General features: G+C 35.0%; 1 protein-coding gene across 2 annotated transcripts in view; it reads right to left on the bottom strand.

The window, feature by feature from the left end:
- Positions 1-470: 470 nt before the first annotated feature.
- The window catches only part of LOC134840426 (phosphatidylinositol 3-kinase catalytic subunit type 3-like), a 513,967-nt gene continuing 494,457 nt past the window's right edge, over positions 471-19,980 (bottom strand). For both annotated transcript variants that reach the window (XM_063856216.1, XM_063856215.1), the window contains exons 12-21: positions 16,667-16,885; positions 16,029-16,294; positions 15,509-15,690; positions 14,339-14,503; positions 13,390-13,551; positions 11,388-11,574; positions 2,131-2,308; positions 1,344-1,434; positions 852-977; positions 471-596 (exon numbers count right to left, since the gene is read on the bottom strand). In XM_063856216.1, the coding sequence (XP_063712286.1) occupies positions 582-596; positions 852-977; positions 1,344-1,434; positions 2,131-2,308; positions 11,388-11,574; positions 13,390-13,551; positions 14,339-14,503; positions 15,509-15,690; positions 16,029-16,294; positions 16,667-16,885 (1,591 nt within the window). In that variant the 3' untranslated portion in view covers positions 471-581. The remainder of the gene's footprint in view (positions 597-851; positions 978-1,343; positions 1,435-2,130; positions 2,309-11,387; positions 11,575-13,389; positions 13,552-14,338; positions 14,504-15,508; positions 15,691-16,028; positions 16,295-16,666; positions 16,886-19,980) is intronic.

The following is a 19,980-nucleotide window of genomic DNA, read 5'->3' as shown; positions in this document are numbered from 1 at the left end:
AGCTGCCTAATGGCTATAACTAATGGCTCTAATGGACAAACTAGAACTGGTTTGATTAGCAAACACCATTTAAATCTTAGCAACTTGTAAAAGCAATAAATCAAGACTATCAGCTCTAAATTTGTCTAAGGCAAAAAAATTCCTGGACCATCATTGAAGTTTATATGTGTACCTAATTTCAAGTGACAAAAACTAAAACACCTGAATACAAAGTTCTTTCCCTATTTGAGGTCGCAACAAAAAACTGCGCCAAAAAATAACATGCTGCGCTAAATTTGAATGGTTAATTCATTTTTAGTTTCTTTTCAAGATCTCTATTAAAAATGCTCAGAAATTTAAAAACCCTTGTGAAAAATTGTTCAATTTGACAATTAACCTACTTTCCTGACATTTCGCATTTGATACCCTTTGAATATACATCCAAAATTTTTGTTTGAGAACAACTACTTTTCAAGATTAAATTCGTTAAATTATAAATCTATCGTATAAATTTTTCTAAGAGATCACAAAATCTAAGAACAACAAGAGTTTTTGAGAATGCAGCTGTTCTTTCTCTGGTACAATTTGTCACTTCCACACTGCTAATTTTTGATGCCCTAAACAAACACGAAAATAATGCAAATTGACACTTATGTTTCTTGGAAAATTTATGTCGAGCTTAAGCAGAAATATTCCATCCGACTTAAATCAACTATAAGCAATTTAAACCAATTTGTGGCAATTAACTGAAAAATCTTTTTTTTAAATTTAAATCACTCAAAAAGTACATAAACACTCACTCAAATCAAATCAATGAAGACTTTATGAAAGATGAAAAAATAAATACTACGAACAATAGAGAAGTGACTCACCACGACTAGTTCGTGCACTTTGTCCATGAGGTCGGTGAAGAGGGCTCGCACACTCTGGTCGATGAGCATCTGGAACTGGCGGGTGGCCTCCACGTCCGACATCTGCAGACAGAACTTCTCCTGGATCTAAAGAGAACGGAACAAAAAAAAACATTTAGTTCAAAAACACTAATGAACGTCTCGGTACTTCAGTCGAGAGGTCGGTGGTTCGAGACTCACCTTGATCCGAGCGTGTTGTTTCCGAGGATGAGGCAAAAATTTATAACCCAAAAACGCAAACAAGAACTGCATGTAAACCATAAGAAAAGAGATCTTAATACTATTTGTGAGACCTACAAATTAAAAAGGGGTATTTTAAGATTGTCTGGTTTTGTAATGAGATCTCTCTTATCTGCTTTTACTCAGGTGATTTTCTTGATCCGATTACTACAACAGATGCTACTTATGTATCAAAATAGGTCCAGCTTTGATGTATAGAATACAGGAGCTAACCTTTTTGACGGTTTTGTCTGACTCGAGACAGATATCTGGAATGTTGGAGTGAATCATCAGGTTGAACAGACTCAGGATCAGATTGGCAGATCTAATAACAACAGATTCATAATGTTGCATCATCGCTCTCTACAAAATCAAAGCCTTCGCCAAAACACTCATAACTAGTGACAACATAAAAACCGTTATCTTGTGATTTCAAGAAAGTTATGAAGATGGTACTGCCAGATAATGTTTAAATTTTATAGCGGATTAAAAAACTAGATAAGACGACTCTAACTCATTGCTTCTTAGAAATAAAGTACCTAAAAGCACTTCCCTCTGCCCTGAATTTGTCCAACTGCCTCTCACAAAGTCCAAAAAATAGTAACGAGCGGATAGTTTGTCCAATCACAACAATTTATTGAAATAATAAAAACATACCGGACCATTTTTACACAATTGCCAGCACATTTGGCATTCAAACAGAAACTTCCTTAAGTTATTGGTTACAGTCCAAGTTTGTGCAGGGTGGGAAAGGCAGTCCGTTGCGAGTGTGCGAGGAATGAAAGAAAAAAGGAGAGTAAAAAAACCAGCTGAAGAATAAACCAACCGAAAATGCGCGGCGTCTAAAAACCAGCCGAAAAGCTACATCATATGAATGAAACGTTCATAACTTTGTAACTGTCACATAATCGATACGCAACAATTATATAACACTCACGCATTTTCGGTTGGTTGATACTTCCGCTGGTTTATATACCACCGGAAAAAGTGGCCTTTAGGAAAAATGGCCCGAGTATGGTACCTTCTGAGTGCCTGGAAAGCGTCGAAGCAGAAGCTCTTGAACTCCTTGTACTGCTCGGACTCCACATTGCCCACGTAGCCCATGCCCTCCACCATCTCCTTGTTCAACTTCATCGGGGGAGGGAAGGGCTTCGGGTCCCTGTCCAGGATGAAGCCGAAGTCTATGTGGAACAGGTGGCCTGAAACAAAGCACAGATACACACTTTGAAGTCAAATCTTCCATCATGAAGGAAATAGTTTTCACTATCTACTGAACAATTTGGAAAGACAACAAAAGAATCAAGAAAAAATGATTTCAAGGTACAGTTGCTTGTTCAAATAGAGCATCAAAATGTGATGAACCAACCATCGTGAAGCTAAGAATCCCGAAAACAAATTAAACTTAAAAAGCTGAAAAATTTTTTGATCAAAGCACAACTTGAATACGCATTTTTTTAAAATCAAAGCAGCAAAACGTTTTAGGAAGGTAAAAAAGGTTCGTTATTTGTATTCTTATGATTTATTATAATTTTAAAAATCTATCGATGAAACACACAGGGAAGCTGGGCCGATAGAAGTTCAGCCGAAACCCACCATTTCGCCATATAAATTGGGGAAAAAAAACAAATTTTATACCATTTGTTTCGCTTTTTAACATCGTAATTGATAATAACTCAGAAACTACTCATTAAGCGTTCTCTTCAAAAACTATATAGCAAAAAATAATAACGCAAATGTTAAGTGTTAACGTTAAATCAAATTCTCTTATTAATCAAGAAAACTTCAAGAAAAAAAAATTTCGACCAAAATTGTCATTGCAAAACCTTACGCAAAAAAACAATAAATTATTTCGATAAATCAAGCTAATTTTAAATTCATTAGAGAGAGGATAGCCAGTTGCTGCGCAAGTAGCACAGATATTTCCGATCACAATAATAAAAAATATCTTATAAAAAATGTTTTAACTCATATTATTTTTCAAGGCATAATGAAAGTATCTGAACAAAACCGAGAACTTTAATATGTATTCGATACTAATAGAAAATTAGGCAAATCCTTTTTTTCGAAAAAAAAAGATCTTCGAAAAAAAAAAATTTTCGAAAAAAAAAGTTTTTTTTTTCAAAAAAAAAAGAAAAACAATAAAAGCAAAAAAAACATATTCCAAGGGAAGCGCTGAAATAAACCTCGAAAAAACTCATCCCCCTCTCTTATGAGCCTGCTCACTCGCTTTTTATTACCTCGAAGTTGAGACAACTTTTGGAAAATTTTTCAGGTCGTTCGAATTACTACTGAAAGAACTTCAATATGAAAAATTATTGGACTCATTGCAAAGATTATTTGTGTTACTTGATTTTTGAAAACGATCGGAACGAAAAAAAATGCAATTAATTTAAAATGAAACCAAGTTGCCAGCAATTTAAAAATCATCAATTCCAAAAATTTTAATTTAATCAATTCATGGCAACCCAAAATGATATTTGAAAAAAAAACATCAGTGAACATGAAACATTTACATGATCATTCTGAAGATCATCAAAAAGGCTTGTAAGCCAAAAGACAAATTTTTAACATAAAAATTGAGCTAAATTGTTCATGTTTAGTCTCAAACTCGATTCAATGCACATAGCGCTTAAGACTTCAATTTAAATAGAATATCTTCAAACAGATTAATCTACAACTTCGGAATAAAAAAAGCATCTGCTGTTTTAACTAATTAGTATAAAAATCTAAAGCACATTCTGCTAAACTCCCAATGCTGCGAAGTGCTACCAAACGTGTCGTAAAACTTGCAATTTGGGTTATAAAAAGTTGCTTAGCTGAATCACACTGCGTTCTGCTAATATAAAAACTCCAAATTTAACACCCATTATAGTCGCTGCAACATGGATTATTATTTAGCGCGAAATGAGTTGGAAATCCCAAAGTATTGTTTTGGATAAAAAGTGCGACTTTTTTAGGAAACAAAGTATTGTGTAATTAAAACAAAAGCTTGGATCCGCTAATGTCGAAACAACTTTTTTAGATAACCTTTTCTTCTTCTTAGATCTTTCCACCCGAGTAACTCTAATCAACTAAGTGCTGACAAAACTAGACTATTAGTCCGCAAACATAATGACTCTTCTCTAATCTGTCCTTATAAAAACTGAACTTTTAAATGATTTGATATATTTACAATTCTGAAATATTTTTTATATCAAGAATTAGGTCAATTATACATATTTGAAGACAAAATTTTAAAAATCGTTCTTATTTCTTTTGTTCATATCTTCTGCAGCTGTAATTTTCGTGGTATGCATAAAATGTACAAGTCGTCTGCTACTTTTTCGCCAGTCTGTAAACTATTGAGCTTCGTTATTGTGGACTTCAAGGTATAAATTCAATGATGGTACCAATTCTAGCATATCACTAAGCTTCATCAACATATCTCTCCATTCGCACCTTTTAAGGGGTAAGCAAATATGCGCTTTTGTCATATCCTATAGCAGGCTAAGTCATCGATACAATGTCATCAGTTCACCGAGGTCATTTATTTGCGTGTTCAAATTTTCCAACTCACAAAAAAAAAACAATTTATCTCTATGATTCTTCAAAACTTTACGCAGATATAATTGGAATTTATCTGGCCAGTTTTCGCTATAACTTCGTTGAATTTTAACTAAGCTATAACTTCGTTCGCATAAATGTAAATAGTATACGTTTACACAGAGGTGAATCTGCAACTTCGCAAACACAATAGAGAAGAAAGCGGCAAACGCGAGGTTTAAAATGCGCAAAAAAGTCGCTATACGCACGTTTTGTCGCTCAGAGTTTTTTTTCAGGTAAGAACTTGGAATTTAATACACTAAAGACAAGCACAAAGAATTTGCGTATAAAAATTGAAATATAAAAAACCAAAATGTGTATGAAGTATGCTTTTCAACAATCTCCTGAGTTATAATGATTTAGAGCAAAGCCAATCGAAGATTGGAAAAGAGTAATGAACGCAAGTAAAACATAAAACATTGATTTTCTTGAAAAAATCTCACTTTCGAATTTCAAAGAAAAAAACGGATGCCCATTAAGCTCTTTGAATTTCTGAAACAATTCATGATTGGCGCTTTTTTGATAATATGAACCCAACTTGAGAAAACTGGATCAAAAGGTAAAGTTTTTATTCCGCTGAAAATCTTAAAAATAAATTCCACTTTCGAAACTAGATATCGTTCGCGTTTTTTCGCGCTATTTCCACGTTTGTATTTGGAGAGTGCTACTTACGTCACTTTCAGTAGATGAATTTCAAGTAAACTCAAAAAGTGCATTATACCTAAGCGCATCAATATTTTAAGACTTTTTACAGAAAAAATAAAAAAACAAAAAACTCAGTAAGACCTATATAAAAGTCTTCGCTACGTTCATTACTCTTGAAAATTACTGAAAAGGAACTTTTATCATTCTATATAAGTATATAACAAATAGCCTTTTTCGGTTCATTTGATAAAATAAAAAAATATCAAATGTTTTAACTCATTAAAAAGAAATTTCAAAGTACATGCTATTGAACTGCTAATGCTGGGAAAGTGCCACCAAAAGTAGCACTGCGATTCGCGTTTTAAAAAGTTGCTTGACAGTAGCACAATACGCTCCGCTTGTAAATACACTTATTTTTCACAGAGGCGAAGCTGTGCTCCGCACACTAGTGAGAAAACGAAACAGCAGCTCTATAAACTGAAATTAGAAATCAGAAAAGTAAAAATGAGCCTCAAAATAAAAAAACATTTGCTGTGTCAGATTGGAAACTGCGGCTTCAAACACGAGCCACAAAAAAAGCAGAGAACAGGTGCTACAAAACTTTCAATGATACAGGTCGTGACACTAGCAAAAGTGCCATCAAATCAGCATCTTTGTTTGCGAGCTAGGTTGGAAAAAAAGTAGAGTGATAGTAATACAGTGCGCTACGTAACTAACTAGTTTACACGCCCAATTACAACATGCATTGTTCTTTAGCGCAAACTGAGAGCCAGAAATCCCGTAGTATGAGTATTGCGATAAAACCAAGCAATAAAAAAGGCTATTTGTTTCAGATATGATTGTAAAAATTACACAATTATAGCTCCACTTATGTCAAATAACTTTTTTTTGCAAAGTTTTTATTCTTCTTAACCTTTCCTTAATACAAATTTCTATTACGTACCAGCAAAAATTAGACTATTCGGTGATATATTAAAAAAATATGGCAGATTCAAATTGATCAGCTGGATCAACCCTTTGTTATAGTTTGATCAGTTTTTATAATTTAATTCGAAGCCAAACATTTTGGCGAAAATGTAATGTTTGAGTTAAAAAATAATATTTAAAGCGGCAGAGTAATGTTCAATAACTTTTTGATAGCATGTATAGTTGATTGAACATAGCCAACAAACAGCTGGAAAAGAGTCAATGAACGCAAAGAAAGAAGAAAAAAAGACTTGCTTTTTTTAAAAAAAACTTCCAACTCCGAATTTCATAGACAAGATATACAGACTTAAGGCTCTTTGAATTTCCAGATAATTGATAATGAACACTTGTTTGATAAGAAATAACCCAAAATAAGAAAATATGATCAATAGGTAGAGTGCATGTTCCGCTGGGAAATCTAAAAATTAAATTCCACCTTCGAATCTAGAAATCGATCACGTTTTTTGCGCCATTTCAGCTTTCATAATCGGAGAATGCATTTTGCCTACCTTCCAGCAAATGAAATTGAATTGAACTCAAAAGTGCAGATATACCTAAAGCATTCATATGTGCATTTATAAGTATGAATGCACTTCTTAGAGCATTTTAAGTTTTTTCTGAAAAAAAAATACAAAACAATTCATCACGACCTACACAAGAGTCTGAACTTTGTTCATCGAATCTTAAAATGAACTGAATGTATTATGCATTATAGTTCTCAAATTAAATACATGCTTTGTTCAAATTTGTATCAAAATTATCACCTATTGAAACATATCACCCACTATTCGTCCGCAAACATCATGGCTTCTCTCTGTTCTGTCCTTGTTAAACAATTGAACTGATAAATCATTTGATATATTTACAATTCTGAAATAAATTAAACTCAAGAATAAGGCCGTTTATACATAATTGGATAATTTTTGGAACCGTCATTATTTATTTCGTTGCTATCTGCGGCTGCGGATTTTACATTCGCGCTTTTTCGCTTCATTTGTGGACTTCTATGTAATATTTCATTGAAGAAGAAATTGTACTATGATTCTACGAAAACCACAAAGTCTCTTCAACCAATCTCTCCAATCGCATATTTCAAGGGGTACGAAAATCTGCATTTTTGCCATATCCTACCGCGTGATAGGTCATCGATGCAATGTCATCAGTTAGCCACATAAGTCATCAATTTCGTTGTCCAAATTTTCCAACTCACAAAACATTACTTCTCTATATGAGTCTTCGAAATTAGAAGCGAAATTAGACCTCGAAGTGCTCTGAATTCGAACTCAGATCTATTCGGTTCCCAATTGTTCTGCTCAAATTCGGAGACATCGGAGAACCGTACGAAGACACGTGGCGATTCATTCTGTCATTGTCGTTTCTATTCAAATTTACATAGATGGAGCTGTTGTAAGAACGACCAACGGCCGTTCGTTTTGCAAGAATAATTGGTGTTCCACTTTCCTGAAACTTCACTGCCAGGACAAATAGCACAAAAAATATGACTACAATTATTCCCACCACTAACGCGACGAACAAAATGAAAGGCAAAAACTGCATTCTGATTATCTTCGGAAGTTGACAATAACTATTGGTCGAAAGAATTTTATGACTAATTCAAATTAAACTTGGTATTAAACTGAGTAATAAGACTTCAAATCAAACTTGTTTGGAAATCGAATGATTCATTGAGACAACTATTAGGTCAGGGTACTTTCCAGTAAACAACAAACAAAGCTAAGATCGAATCAGAAATCAGACCACCTCACGCCTTTTCTAAAAATAAATTCAAACAACTACCAAGACCTTTAATACCATTAAACTAATTAGATAATACGTTTTGCGAAGACTTAAAATACAAGGACAAATTGATTTTCAAATCAAAACAGCGAATCTGAGCATCGAATCACAGGTGAACACAATTTAAGAACAGAGCCAACAGAAAAATCGAAAAGTGTCAGTGAACTCAAGTGAAACGGAAAAAATCACATCACGTTAAGTCTCCTTATATATCAAGATTTTGCAGACAGTTTTTTCATAAAACTTAGAAAATTGTTCCGAGAAACTTTGTATTCGGTTGTTTAAGTTTTTATTTAAAACTTTTTCCACACAAAATCAGGTACAACAAATAATCATCGGAAGGGGTTAAGAGATATATCATATTGAAGCCCTTTCAACATTGATTCGAACGATAGTAAATTTGTTTTCAAAAAGTGTCCCAGTATCGAGAAAAAACGGGTTGAAATTTTTGAGTTTTAGACTAAATTAAGGACTGAAGCGATCGAGTAGCGTTCGTTATATGAAAGTTATGTCTTTTAGGCTAAAAACTTGATTTTAACGCTACTGGGAAAAACTGAATGAGTAAAACATTGAGTCAACAATTTTTTAGGTGACGCATGCCAATTATGAGTCTACATAATTGCTAAGTGACGCAAGCCAATTATGACGCATTAGCAGTACCCGTCAATTTGAAAAAAAAAAGAAATGTACCACTAACATGCCTCAATTTATAGAGCGGACGCATTTTAGCTAGTATATGAAAAAAATCATTAAAAACATCAGACCCTGCCCAGGATTGGACCCTCTTATTTTGTTGCTGGTCTCTTTCCCTACCTCTACTCTACAGATTCATGATACGTTTTAGCCTAAGTGCTATTTGTAATATAAAAGTCTATGTTAATATCCTTAATATTGGCTGTACTTAACAGCTAGTTGTTGGTCAAAATGAACACAATTGGTCGCTACAATATTTGCGTCGCAACAATATTTGTGACTTAGGTTGGAAAAAAAAGAGAGTTCATACTATAACACAAGCTTTAAACATAGCCAAAGAACGCAAGAAAACAGAAAAAAAAAACAGACTTGTTTTTTAAAATCTCAACCTTCGAACTACAAAGAAAAAATGAATGGATTAAAACTCTTTGATTTTCTACAACAATTTATGATCAACACTTTTATAACTCATTTTGAGAAAACTAGATCAGTACGTAAATTTTTTATTTTGCTGCGAAATCTGAAAACTGAATTCCATTATCCCAAATTTAAGGTCGATTACATTTTTCAAGATCTTAATATCTTTGCTGTTCGATAGTGGAGTTAGCATTCCATTTAAAACAGGAAACGAACTGAAACTTAAAAAAATCAAAATTCAAACCGGGAAAAATTAAATTTGATCCTGAAGAAAAAATCATCACGAAATACATAAGAGTCTGAGTTACGTTCATCGACTCCTAATAAACTTAACCCTATTTGGGCACACTGGATTATTGGAAACTTTCATTCTTTTCATAAAGTGAATTGAAATGAACATTTAAAAAAATCAGAAATCAAACCGCAAGACTTTTTCCTGAAAAAAAAATCCACTAGAGCTATATAAGAGTCTTCATTACGATCATCGACTATTGAAAAACTGAAAACTGTTGAAAAAAAATGACAATTACAAAAGTTGCGTAATTTCTCTTGATTGATCTTCAACCTGGGAAAAACTCGCGTTGAGCCGGAAACAGACCTATTGACATGAAACACTGCAATGAGCCGAAATTTTTATCCTTTTGTTTCCAGAGAGACGGCCTAATAATTACGTTCCTTTTAAATCTAGAAAAAATAAAGACTTTGAAACAAAATTAAGCCTTTCAAACAATCAGACAAACGATGACGCGTCAAAAGTTTGAAACGGAAAAATTTCATACAGATTTGAATGCAGTATTTTTGCCGCTTTCGGCATATTCGTAACTTTTAGGCCAAGTGCGCCGAAGAAGAAAAGAAACTTGACTTAACTAATAAACACAGACACGAAGCTTCGATTCGCAAACACTTCGAGAACACAAAAAGCAGCTCTATACATTTGGCTGCATCTCGGATTCGAACCTTCTACCTACTGCAACCTAGAAATTATGAGTCTCACGCACTAACCACTCAGCCTCGAACGCTTAATTAATACCAAACACTAGCCACATATAAAGCAGAGAACCGATAACATGCAATTCTCAATGCTACAGTAAAATTTCCATATAAGTGAACAATTTCAATGAACACTTTTGTTTGCGAATCGGTTAGAAAAAAGAAGGTTCGTACTAATACACTAGATGTTCGCAAGTGTAAACAAGTAGTTAAATGATTCAAGGGATTTTGTTAAACAAGTTGTTCACCCGAAAAAATTTAGATTCCGATTAGCTAACGCTTGCTTATCTCAAGCATAAAAAACAACAAGCGTTAAAACAACAAGCGTAACAACCCCAGGCGTAACAAAGATAGCCGGTTGCTGTGCATTTAGCGCAAAATTTTCCGACCCCATTCACCAGGAAAAAAACAATTTCAATGTGTGATGAGAACGCGTATAAAATTAGCGAAATAGGCAAGGATGACAACAATTATCTTCAAAATAAGTAAAAACAACAAACACTCCACAAACAATACATCTTTCAAAAAACTTGGAATACAAATGAACGTGCGTTAGTTTCAACAAGGATAGCCAGCTGCTGTCCAAATAGCACAGAATTTCTGACCATAGTCTTAAAAAATTTTTTTCTTCAAATTAGTCTCATTCTTTCTTCGTGGTGTGATAAAAGGATCTGAAAAAAACTAGAACTTATTATAGGCATATTCGGGATTCATAGTATAATAGGCAAATTGTATAACATTTTTATGTAGAACATTGAAAAATAAAAAAAAACAATTAGAAAATTAATTTTAATCGAATAAAAGTAAACAAAGGCACAAATAAGATGTTTTAAGAGGCCTATATTAAGCATAAATTATCCAACTCGCTCGTTTTATTCACTCGGAATTGGACAGAAAATAAAAAACTTCAAACAAGTTTTCTCAAAACTGAAAAAAAAATCAAATTTTTTTAAATGTTGTTTGGATCACGACTGAAAGGGCTATAGTATGACATATCACTCGACCCATTCTGATGATTTTATATAGTACCTGATTTTGCATGGAAAACAAAAATAAAAAACTAAAACACACCCGAATACAAAATTCCTCGGAACAATAAACACCAAAAGATTCACACCTGCTATAGCTGCGACTGACAAAAAATGAGGTGATGATGATCATTAAACTACTTTTAAAAGTCTTTCGAACCCTGTCTGGTTAGGAGTAAATTCTCCAGATGTCTGTCGCCCACTCCTAGCAGATAAGTGATGACACAGTATCCCGCACAACTCCTCACATAAGTATCCATAACTTCAGGATCCACCAGCCCCTCCTGACTGCTGGTGCTGCCGGGGGAACCATCAGCAGCAGAGGGAGAAATGGCCACCAACCAGTTCTGAAACGAAATTGAAACCAAATGACTACAGATTAAACATAGCCATCAGACAGTTGGAAATGGAGAAAAAAAGTGAACGATTTCAAGAAACAAAAAAAAACGATTGAAGTGTTTTTTGGAGAAAAAAACTACTGCTTTCGAATGCCAAAGGAAAATAGATGACCTTAAAGCTCTTTGAATTTTAAGCACAACTAATCGGATCTACGTAACAATTGAGAATACTAGCTTACTATTTGAGATCTAGCTTACTATTGAGAATTCTATTTTTGTTGCATTCCGATGGTTCGAAAATTTGGATAACTGAATATACTCAAACAGTTCTCTCCCCTTCTTGAAGGGGGAGAGATTGTTAAGTAGGTCTAATTTATGATTAAAATTTTATTCCTCTGAGAAATTTGAAAATTAAAATCCATTTTTGAAACTAGAAGTCACTCACGTTTTTAGGACCTTTATACTTTTGATGTACGATAGTGGAGTTTGGCTTGATTATAGCAAATGAATTATTGAACATTAAAATTAACTTGAAGATGAGTAAGTTGACTTTGGCATTAATTTGAAAGAGTACGATTCCTTTAACTCTGTTCGACAGTCTAACTCATCGTTTCGTATTCATAGGTGATTGCTATCAGCGGTGACAGAAAACACGAATAATAGAAGTTTTACTTTTTTTGGAAAAAAAATTATTTTATAAATGGACTTAAAGCAGTCGCAAAAAAACTTGTATTTTGGGCAGTGGCTTCGTCTATGGCTCTCTATTTTCTGTTGGTCTGAACATTCTTTAAAAGTGTTTTGAAATTGTTGTTTATGGAACCACTTAGGTGCTTAAAACCGCCAAAAGAATCAGACTCGTTTCCTTCTAAAAAATATATGTAGTCGAGTTCCTATAAACAAGAGTTTATGATGCTCACGCGGACCTGGCGGGGTGTTTTAGTGTGGGCATGGTTAAAAAAGAGGGGGTTTGTTAGCATGAAGGTCATGAAAACGCATTAATAAGCAATTGGTTTGTGATGATGTTCGATAGTTTGCACTCTGAATGTAGGTGGTCAATGGGAGTCATCTCAGTACACCATGTAACTATCCGCAGAGCTGCACTATTTGGACTTTAGTTATGGGGCTAGCGCTTGCCGCGTGAGACCAAGCTGGACAGGCGCAACCATGATTGGTCTTATTATTGTTTTCAAAGTAACAATTAAAGTCTCTTTCGACTGACCCAGTTTAATCTAGACAGCGCCTGTAAGACCGGTATTGCTTTGCTCGCTGTGCGTTTGCACTGTTCGGTAAAATTGATTGAAGGACCGAAAAAGAAACCAATAATTTTGGTATCTTTTTCGACTGACAGTAATGTTGCGCACATTGTAACTTTAGGGTCAGAGCTGAACTCTTTGTTATGCGTCGTGCAGAGCTCTTAGGAGAAGAAAAGTCGAGCAATCTGCTAGTAAAAAAAAAGTTAGTTCCTTAAGATAAATACTAAAGTAACAGGGGCATGTAATTATTCTGTCGCGCGATTGAACAAATGGGTGAAAATACTTGGCATAAGACTGGAGTTTGAATTCAGGAGGATAATTGACTGCATCGTGCACGTAAAATTTAAAAAGAGTGGGCGAGGGGACAGAACCCTGGGGGACGCCTGTTCGTATAATCCTGGATGAAAACAGGTCGCCCATAAAATTTGTATTGACTTGCCTTCCACTCAGATAGTTTGCAAACCATTTACTTAAACTGACTGGTACAGTAGTGCCATGGATGAAAATTGCAACAATTTTCACTACTGGGCTTAAACTAAAAATAGTGCGGAAAAGTATGATAATTACAGACCTTGATGCTGCGTCTGTGCTTCTTGAGCACATCCTGCACGGACTCAGAGGGCACCATCTCAATGAAGCCACACTTGGTGTACTTGCCACTCCCATCCAACATGTTAGTTGCCATCACTCGGTACGGTTTCAGCTTCAGGTCCAAATGCTCACGCTTAAGAATCTGAAACAAACACAATCATACATTATGGGACACCCCCACCAATAGAATCGAGATACCCACCAATATCTTGCAAATATTTACCAAGAACTATTTTGTTGACGATGTCCGATAGTAAATTGGCATAAGGAAACATAGCCAACAGACAGTGAGAAAAGATTCAATGAACGCAATTTAACGCAGAAAAAACTGACTTGTTTTTTGAAAAAGTCTCAGCTTTCGAATTTCAGAGAAAACAAATGGACGCCCTTTACGCTCTTTGAATTTATAGAACAATTGATTTTAAGCACTTTTTTGATAAAATTAACACATTTTGATTACAATGGATCAATAGGTAAGTTTTTTTTATTTCGCTGTGAAATCTGAAAATTAAATTCCATTTTCGAAACTAGAAGTTGATAACGTTTTTCGTGACCTTTTAGGTTTCGCTGTTCCATAGTTGAGTTTGGAAATGAACCTAAAAAGAAACCAAATTTCAAACCGCAAAAAAGTAAATTTGAGCCTGAACAAATTTTAGATTTTTCCTGAAAAAAAAAAAACAAAAAATGATCGCGGCCTATATAAGAGTCTCAACTACGTTCATCGACTCTTAATAATTAGGCTATCACAATTATATTAGCTCTTCATACCTAACCCTGGAATACGGTACTTCTACGATGAAAAAAAGGATTAAAAAAGACCGTGCTTCCAAGAACTGGGAAAAAAGTGATAAGAGCCAAATTGTGATACTCGTAACCGCATTCATGACTCATACAGTATATCGAATCATTCACACTTGACCTTGACTGACCTCGTCCATGAGAGCGATGGTCTGCACCACCAGCTGATCCTGTCTGACATCATCTCCCACTTTGTAGATGGACATGTAGGGGGGCGACAGGAATTTAGTTTCCCCTAACCCCGCCGCTACCTGCTTCTTAACCACGTTACTGCCACCTTCGGCTGAGGGTAGCAACTGAAACGAACAAACTTAAATCAGGGTTTTTTTAATTTCTACGAAAACTTTGATTTTCAAAGATCTCGATTTTCAAACATGCCAGACGCTTAAATATTAAATTAGCAATAGAACAGAGTTTACAAAAAGGAAACAAAGCCGACAACCTTTTAGCAGACGCAAATTGTGCGCTAAAAACCCTATTGAACCCCTCTTGAAACTACAATGAACAACACTTTCACGTGCAACTACAATGAAATATAATGAAACATGCTTTCAGCACAAGAAAACTCGTGATTCAAATCAACTGGCTTTTTTGGAACAAATTAATATCAGAAAGTCCTTTTTCGATTTGATACCGCTTGTTAATTTTCACCACAAACTCTTTTATTTGCATTATTTATAATTAGCTTGTCGAGAATCTATCGACCAAATAATAGATCAAGCTCCCAGTTTTGTATATACGGAATCAAATAGTTCTAATCCCTATTTATCATTAGCACAAAATAAAATATTTAAAAGCTAATATTTTTATAAACAAAAGCAAACATTTGAGCTATAAAAAAAACAAAATAGCATTGCCAGCGGATAAAAATTGAGACGGAAAATCCAAATTCGAATTAGGAAAATTTGCCAAATGGATAAAACTCTCGCAAGTGAAAAAAAATGACTCGGTTGTCAGAAATGAAATTGAGAGCAAACACGCTTTACAGGGAAATATTAGGTAGAAGGCCAATTTTTAAGTCTCACAAAATTGTCGTTTTTAAAAACTTTCAAATGTTCAAAAAAAATCAGTCAATCTAATTTTTGTGAGATGAATTTTTTAAAAAGTTGAAACTATCTTTTTGATGTGTTATCAATTAGAAACAATTGAAGCTGTAATCACAATTAGCATTATGGGATCATTGAGAAACAGAGACTTCACCGCCTCCCTCTATTAAGCCTAAGCCTATCAGATAAACTAGTTTTTATTGAGGGACCAAAACGTAAAATAGTATCAATTACTATATGCGGTTTAGTTCTAGCCTGCGGTTGGTATTTAGCACGTGCTATCTGCGCGGACTTGCAGTCAGTGAAGAACTTGATTCTGGCGGGTGCCATGGCACTCTTGAACAGTCGGATGCCCTCTACGTCTATCCCGTACACCACCACTTTAGAGTCCACTGGGTGGGGGAAGGGCTTGGGAAAGCAGTGGAAGTTGAAAACTTCTGAAGCACAGGCAGAAATCACGGGTCTTTCCCATTATAACCCCCAGCATAGGAACAAAAAATTTAATGGGGGGGGGGGTGCTATTATAATGAGAAAGACCCGAAAACACTTTCGTATTTTTTATTGGAACACTTACAACATTTTTTACAGGCAAAACGCTGTGTAAACAAATTTTTAACAGCTCTATTTTGCAATTTTACGAGGGGGGTGGGGGAAACTGGAAAAGAGCACAAACCGAAAATGTTAACGGATAAAATAATTTTAGAAAATAGCAGGAGGAAAAGGAAAAACAGCCAAAAATAGGCTTAATTAAGACACAGCAGAAAGATCAATTTACCGACTGGCGCGTTTACGTGAGTGACAGTCGCAATTGCAATTGTGCCACTGTGACCTTCAGCACTTTCAGACCCAATTCCACTTGCAGATGAAGCAGCCACTGCTCCTGTTGACGACAAGGAGTAGTTGGGCACTGTTGCTAATGGTCCCGATGATGAAGCTACTGCTGACATGACTGGATGTTTGAGCATGTCTTTCAGGAGTCGCTCCCTCTCCTCTCGACTCTTGCCCTTGTCTCTCGCTTGACACATGCGCTCATTCAGCAGTCTAAAAAGATTGAACTCATCTTGAGTTATCACAACTTGAAGGAGACTTTTTTAATGCACTGATAAAAACCGATCGAGGAAAATTGAACATGAAGGCTTGTGGCAGAAAAAAAAACAAGCAAGTAACTTGCATGTTGTTTTCGATAGACTAATCAATTATCATTTATCATCAATAATCATAATCATCAATTATCATTTACTAGATATAAAACCTCAGCAACCAATGAAACTTCAACAATGACAAGAAAAACTTACCTTCAGATATGATACTTGCTAACACAATCTTTCTAACCAAACCAGCCATTTGCTCTTTCTAATAAACAGCCAGTCCAAACTGGCAAAACTTGTCTACTTAATCAAACTACCAGTTTACCTGACAAATGTCATCTGGTTCTGCATGGCTTCTGCAGTGATGGCGCTATGACACATTTCCTTCTTTGAGTCACTGTTACTACTGTTCGATATGTCTCTATTTTGATCAGCGGCAGTTGCGAGTAGTTTCAGGTAGTGTTCCAGGTACACTTTGACACTCCTGAACACTTTGCGGACACCGTCTTCTGTCTTGTCATCGTGGCTCTCCACTTCCAAGTACCTGGGCATAAAAATAACCGGATTCCAATTAAATCATCAAAAGCATTAGCCTAATTGTTGAGATAAACTTAATAAATAGTTTCAGATAACTAAAAATGGATTCGGACAAGAACCAGTTCTCATTGAAAGAAATACCCATCTTGATATTTCAGGACCAAACCCCTCTTGGTACTGGCAGAAAGGAAGATAGACCCGATATCAAAAGACCCTTCATTATGCTGAGCCCACCAAATGAAAAATCTGAATCAATTATGATCCAGACAATCGAAACTACCATCTCAAAACAAATGGAAAGACTTAAAACTGAGTTTATTAAAACGATCCGTACAGAAATGAACGAGTCATTAAAGCGTTTAGTCGATGAAGCAATGGAGGACTTCAGAAGTAACTTCCAACGTCAGGTAGACGAAAAAGTTGCAGATCAAGCGAACAGTTCAAAGTTACACGTTCTGTCGCAAGCTGAATGGATGGAATCGTACAATCGGCGAGACAATGTAAGAATAACCGGCTTAAGTGAGAAAAACTTGCAATCTAAAAATCGCAAAGAATATGAACAGGAAAACGTAGCGCTAACTAAGGTGATTGAATTAGCAAGACAAATTGATGCGACTATTGATGAAAAAGATGTATCTATTGCGCATCGACTCCCAGCGCGCGGCACCCAGAGTAGGCCGATAATTGTCAAGTTTGCGAGAAGCACTGCGAAAAACAACTTACTGCGAAAGGAAAAATTATTGAGAGAAAATAAACAGCTGACTTATGTACGAGTGTTCGAAGACTTGAGCCGACCAAGGCTCAATTTTTTCAACTTGACGAGAAACGATCCCCGTATTGAGAATGCCTGGAGGCGTGAAGGGCCTATTTTTTTTCAGCGAGAAGGAAATCAACAGATTGAAAAAATTGACCAATTATTCGTGGGAGGAAAGCTGCTAGACTACACATACAATGATGTTAAAAAACGCTTCGAGAAAAATGTTTTAAACAAATCATCAACATCGCCAAAAACCTAAACTACAACAACGGAAAAATCGTATGTGCTAACGTTTATGTTTTACCGTCTAATTTAAAAAGCATCACGAAGATGTAGAAGCACTTCTTAGTAGTCTCGAGTCTCCTATTAGTATATTATGTTTAACAGAAACTTGGTTAAATGAAAATGACGATCTCAAAATGTATAGAATCAAAGGTTTTCATACCGTTATCACGAATTATAGAGTAACAAAAGGTGGTGGAACTATGATACAAGTTGGCGAAAAAACAATTTTAATTGAAGAAAATGATAGTGGTTTGCCAGAGTCCATATCAATACTTGTTGAAATTGGTGGAAACAAATTGATAATTGCGTTAGCATATGTTCCACCACGCTTCAATAAAATTCAGTTAGTCGATGAGCTTGATAAAGAAATAGAAAATCTCGATTTAATTTACCAACAATCTTAGCTGGAGATTTCAAAATCGATAATTTACAGCAATCTTACCTAGATTCAATAACAGCCAACGGCTTTGAACTATTCAATAAGTCTGCAACTCGAAATTGTGATTCCTAAACATGTAAAGATCACTTTATAACACGAAACTTGGAAAGTCTTACCATTGAAGTGATGGAAAATGAATGCTTTTCCGACCACTATCCGGTAATCTTAAACTTTTTTCAGTAAAATGATTCATCGGGTTATTGTTATCGTGATATGTCTTTGTTTACAAAAGAAAAGGAAATTAGGGATTTCCTGCATGTTCTTAAACAAAACATGGAGTTTTCCAACCTAATCAATGATGTAAACATTAACACTGCCTACCATAAATTTAATCAATGCCTTCAGAAATCTTTGAACGTGCTTGCTTCCATACAGGAAGGGTGCCCTAAAACAAGAATATAAAAAAGCTTGAAAAGTTCAATCTTAAAAAGAAATGAACTAAACAAATTAAGTAAATAAGAACAGAGAAAAATAGACGAAAAAAAATTCCTTGATGAACGTCGGAAAATAGAAAAAATATCGGACAGGCCAAAAAAACTTTTATTACCCTAACTTTAATAATTGTATTGGAGACTCGAGACAGGTGGATAACGTTTTAAATGAAATTAAAGTTAAAAGGCCTAAAGACTTTAAAGTCACATTACTCAAGTTAGATGAATTTGTCTGACTCTCCATCAATAGCTAACGCTTTTATTGAGTATTTTTCAACTGTTGGCACTAAATTGGCTGAGAAAAAAAATAATGTGGAAGTTGTTAATCCAGTGTATCAAATTGATATAGCAAGTCAATCAATGCATCTATTCAACTGCTCATTTTATGAGGTAATCAATGATATAACTAGCTTAAAATCCAAACAAACTTATAGGATTGATGAAATTTAAAACTTTTTTCTCTTAAGAAGCCGTTTTGTGATAGCACCTTATTTAACACACTTGACAAATCTTTCATTTGCTGCTGGAATTTTCGCTTTCATTTGCTATTCAAATAAACAAAGTTCTACGGCTTTTTAAAGCTCATAACAGAATTGAAGTAAGTAATTCTCGCCCAATATTACTGTTGAGTAGCTGCAGTAAAATTATTGAAAAAAATTATGCGCTCTCGCTTGTCCAATTACTTGAAAAATTTGAAATTTTGTATCATCGTCAACTTGGTTTTCGAGAGAAGCTTGCAACGGTCGATGCATTAGCAGAAGTAACGGAAGGAATCAGCTTAGGAGTCGATACAAACATGAAATGTAGTTTTTTTAGTTGATTAAAAAAAAAAGGCTTTTGATACACTTGGTCACTCAATTCTGTCGAGGAAGCTCGAGTGCTATTGAGTACGTGGAAGTTGTTACAGATGGTTTAAAAGTTACTTGTCTAACAGATCTCAATGTGTAAATGTGAGTAACTGTTTCTCCTATTGGCTACCAATTACTATAAGTGTGCCTCAAGGCTCTGTTTTAGGCCCTCTTCTTTTTCTGGTGTTTATAAATGATATGCATCATGCAGTTGCAAATTCAAATGTGTTTCTTTTCGCCGGCGATACAAATATATCGTGCGATACCTCAAATTTCGAGGACTTTCAATTAGAATTGACAAATATTTCATCCTGACTTTGCCAAAATGAGTTAACTTAAAAC

Source organism: Symsagittifera roscoffensis, chromosome 2, assembly GCF_963678635.1.
Source record: "Symsagittifera roscoffensis chromosome 2, txSymRosc1.1, whole genome shotgun sequence".
Classification (NCBI taxonomy): Eukaryota; Metazoa; Xenacoelomorpha; order Acoela; family Convolutidae; genus Symsagittifera; species Symsagittifera roscoffensis.
This window is presented reverse-complemented; position numbering and strand designations above follow the sequence as displayed.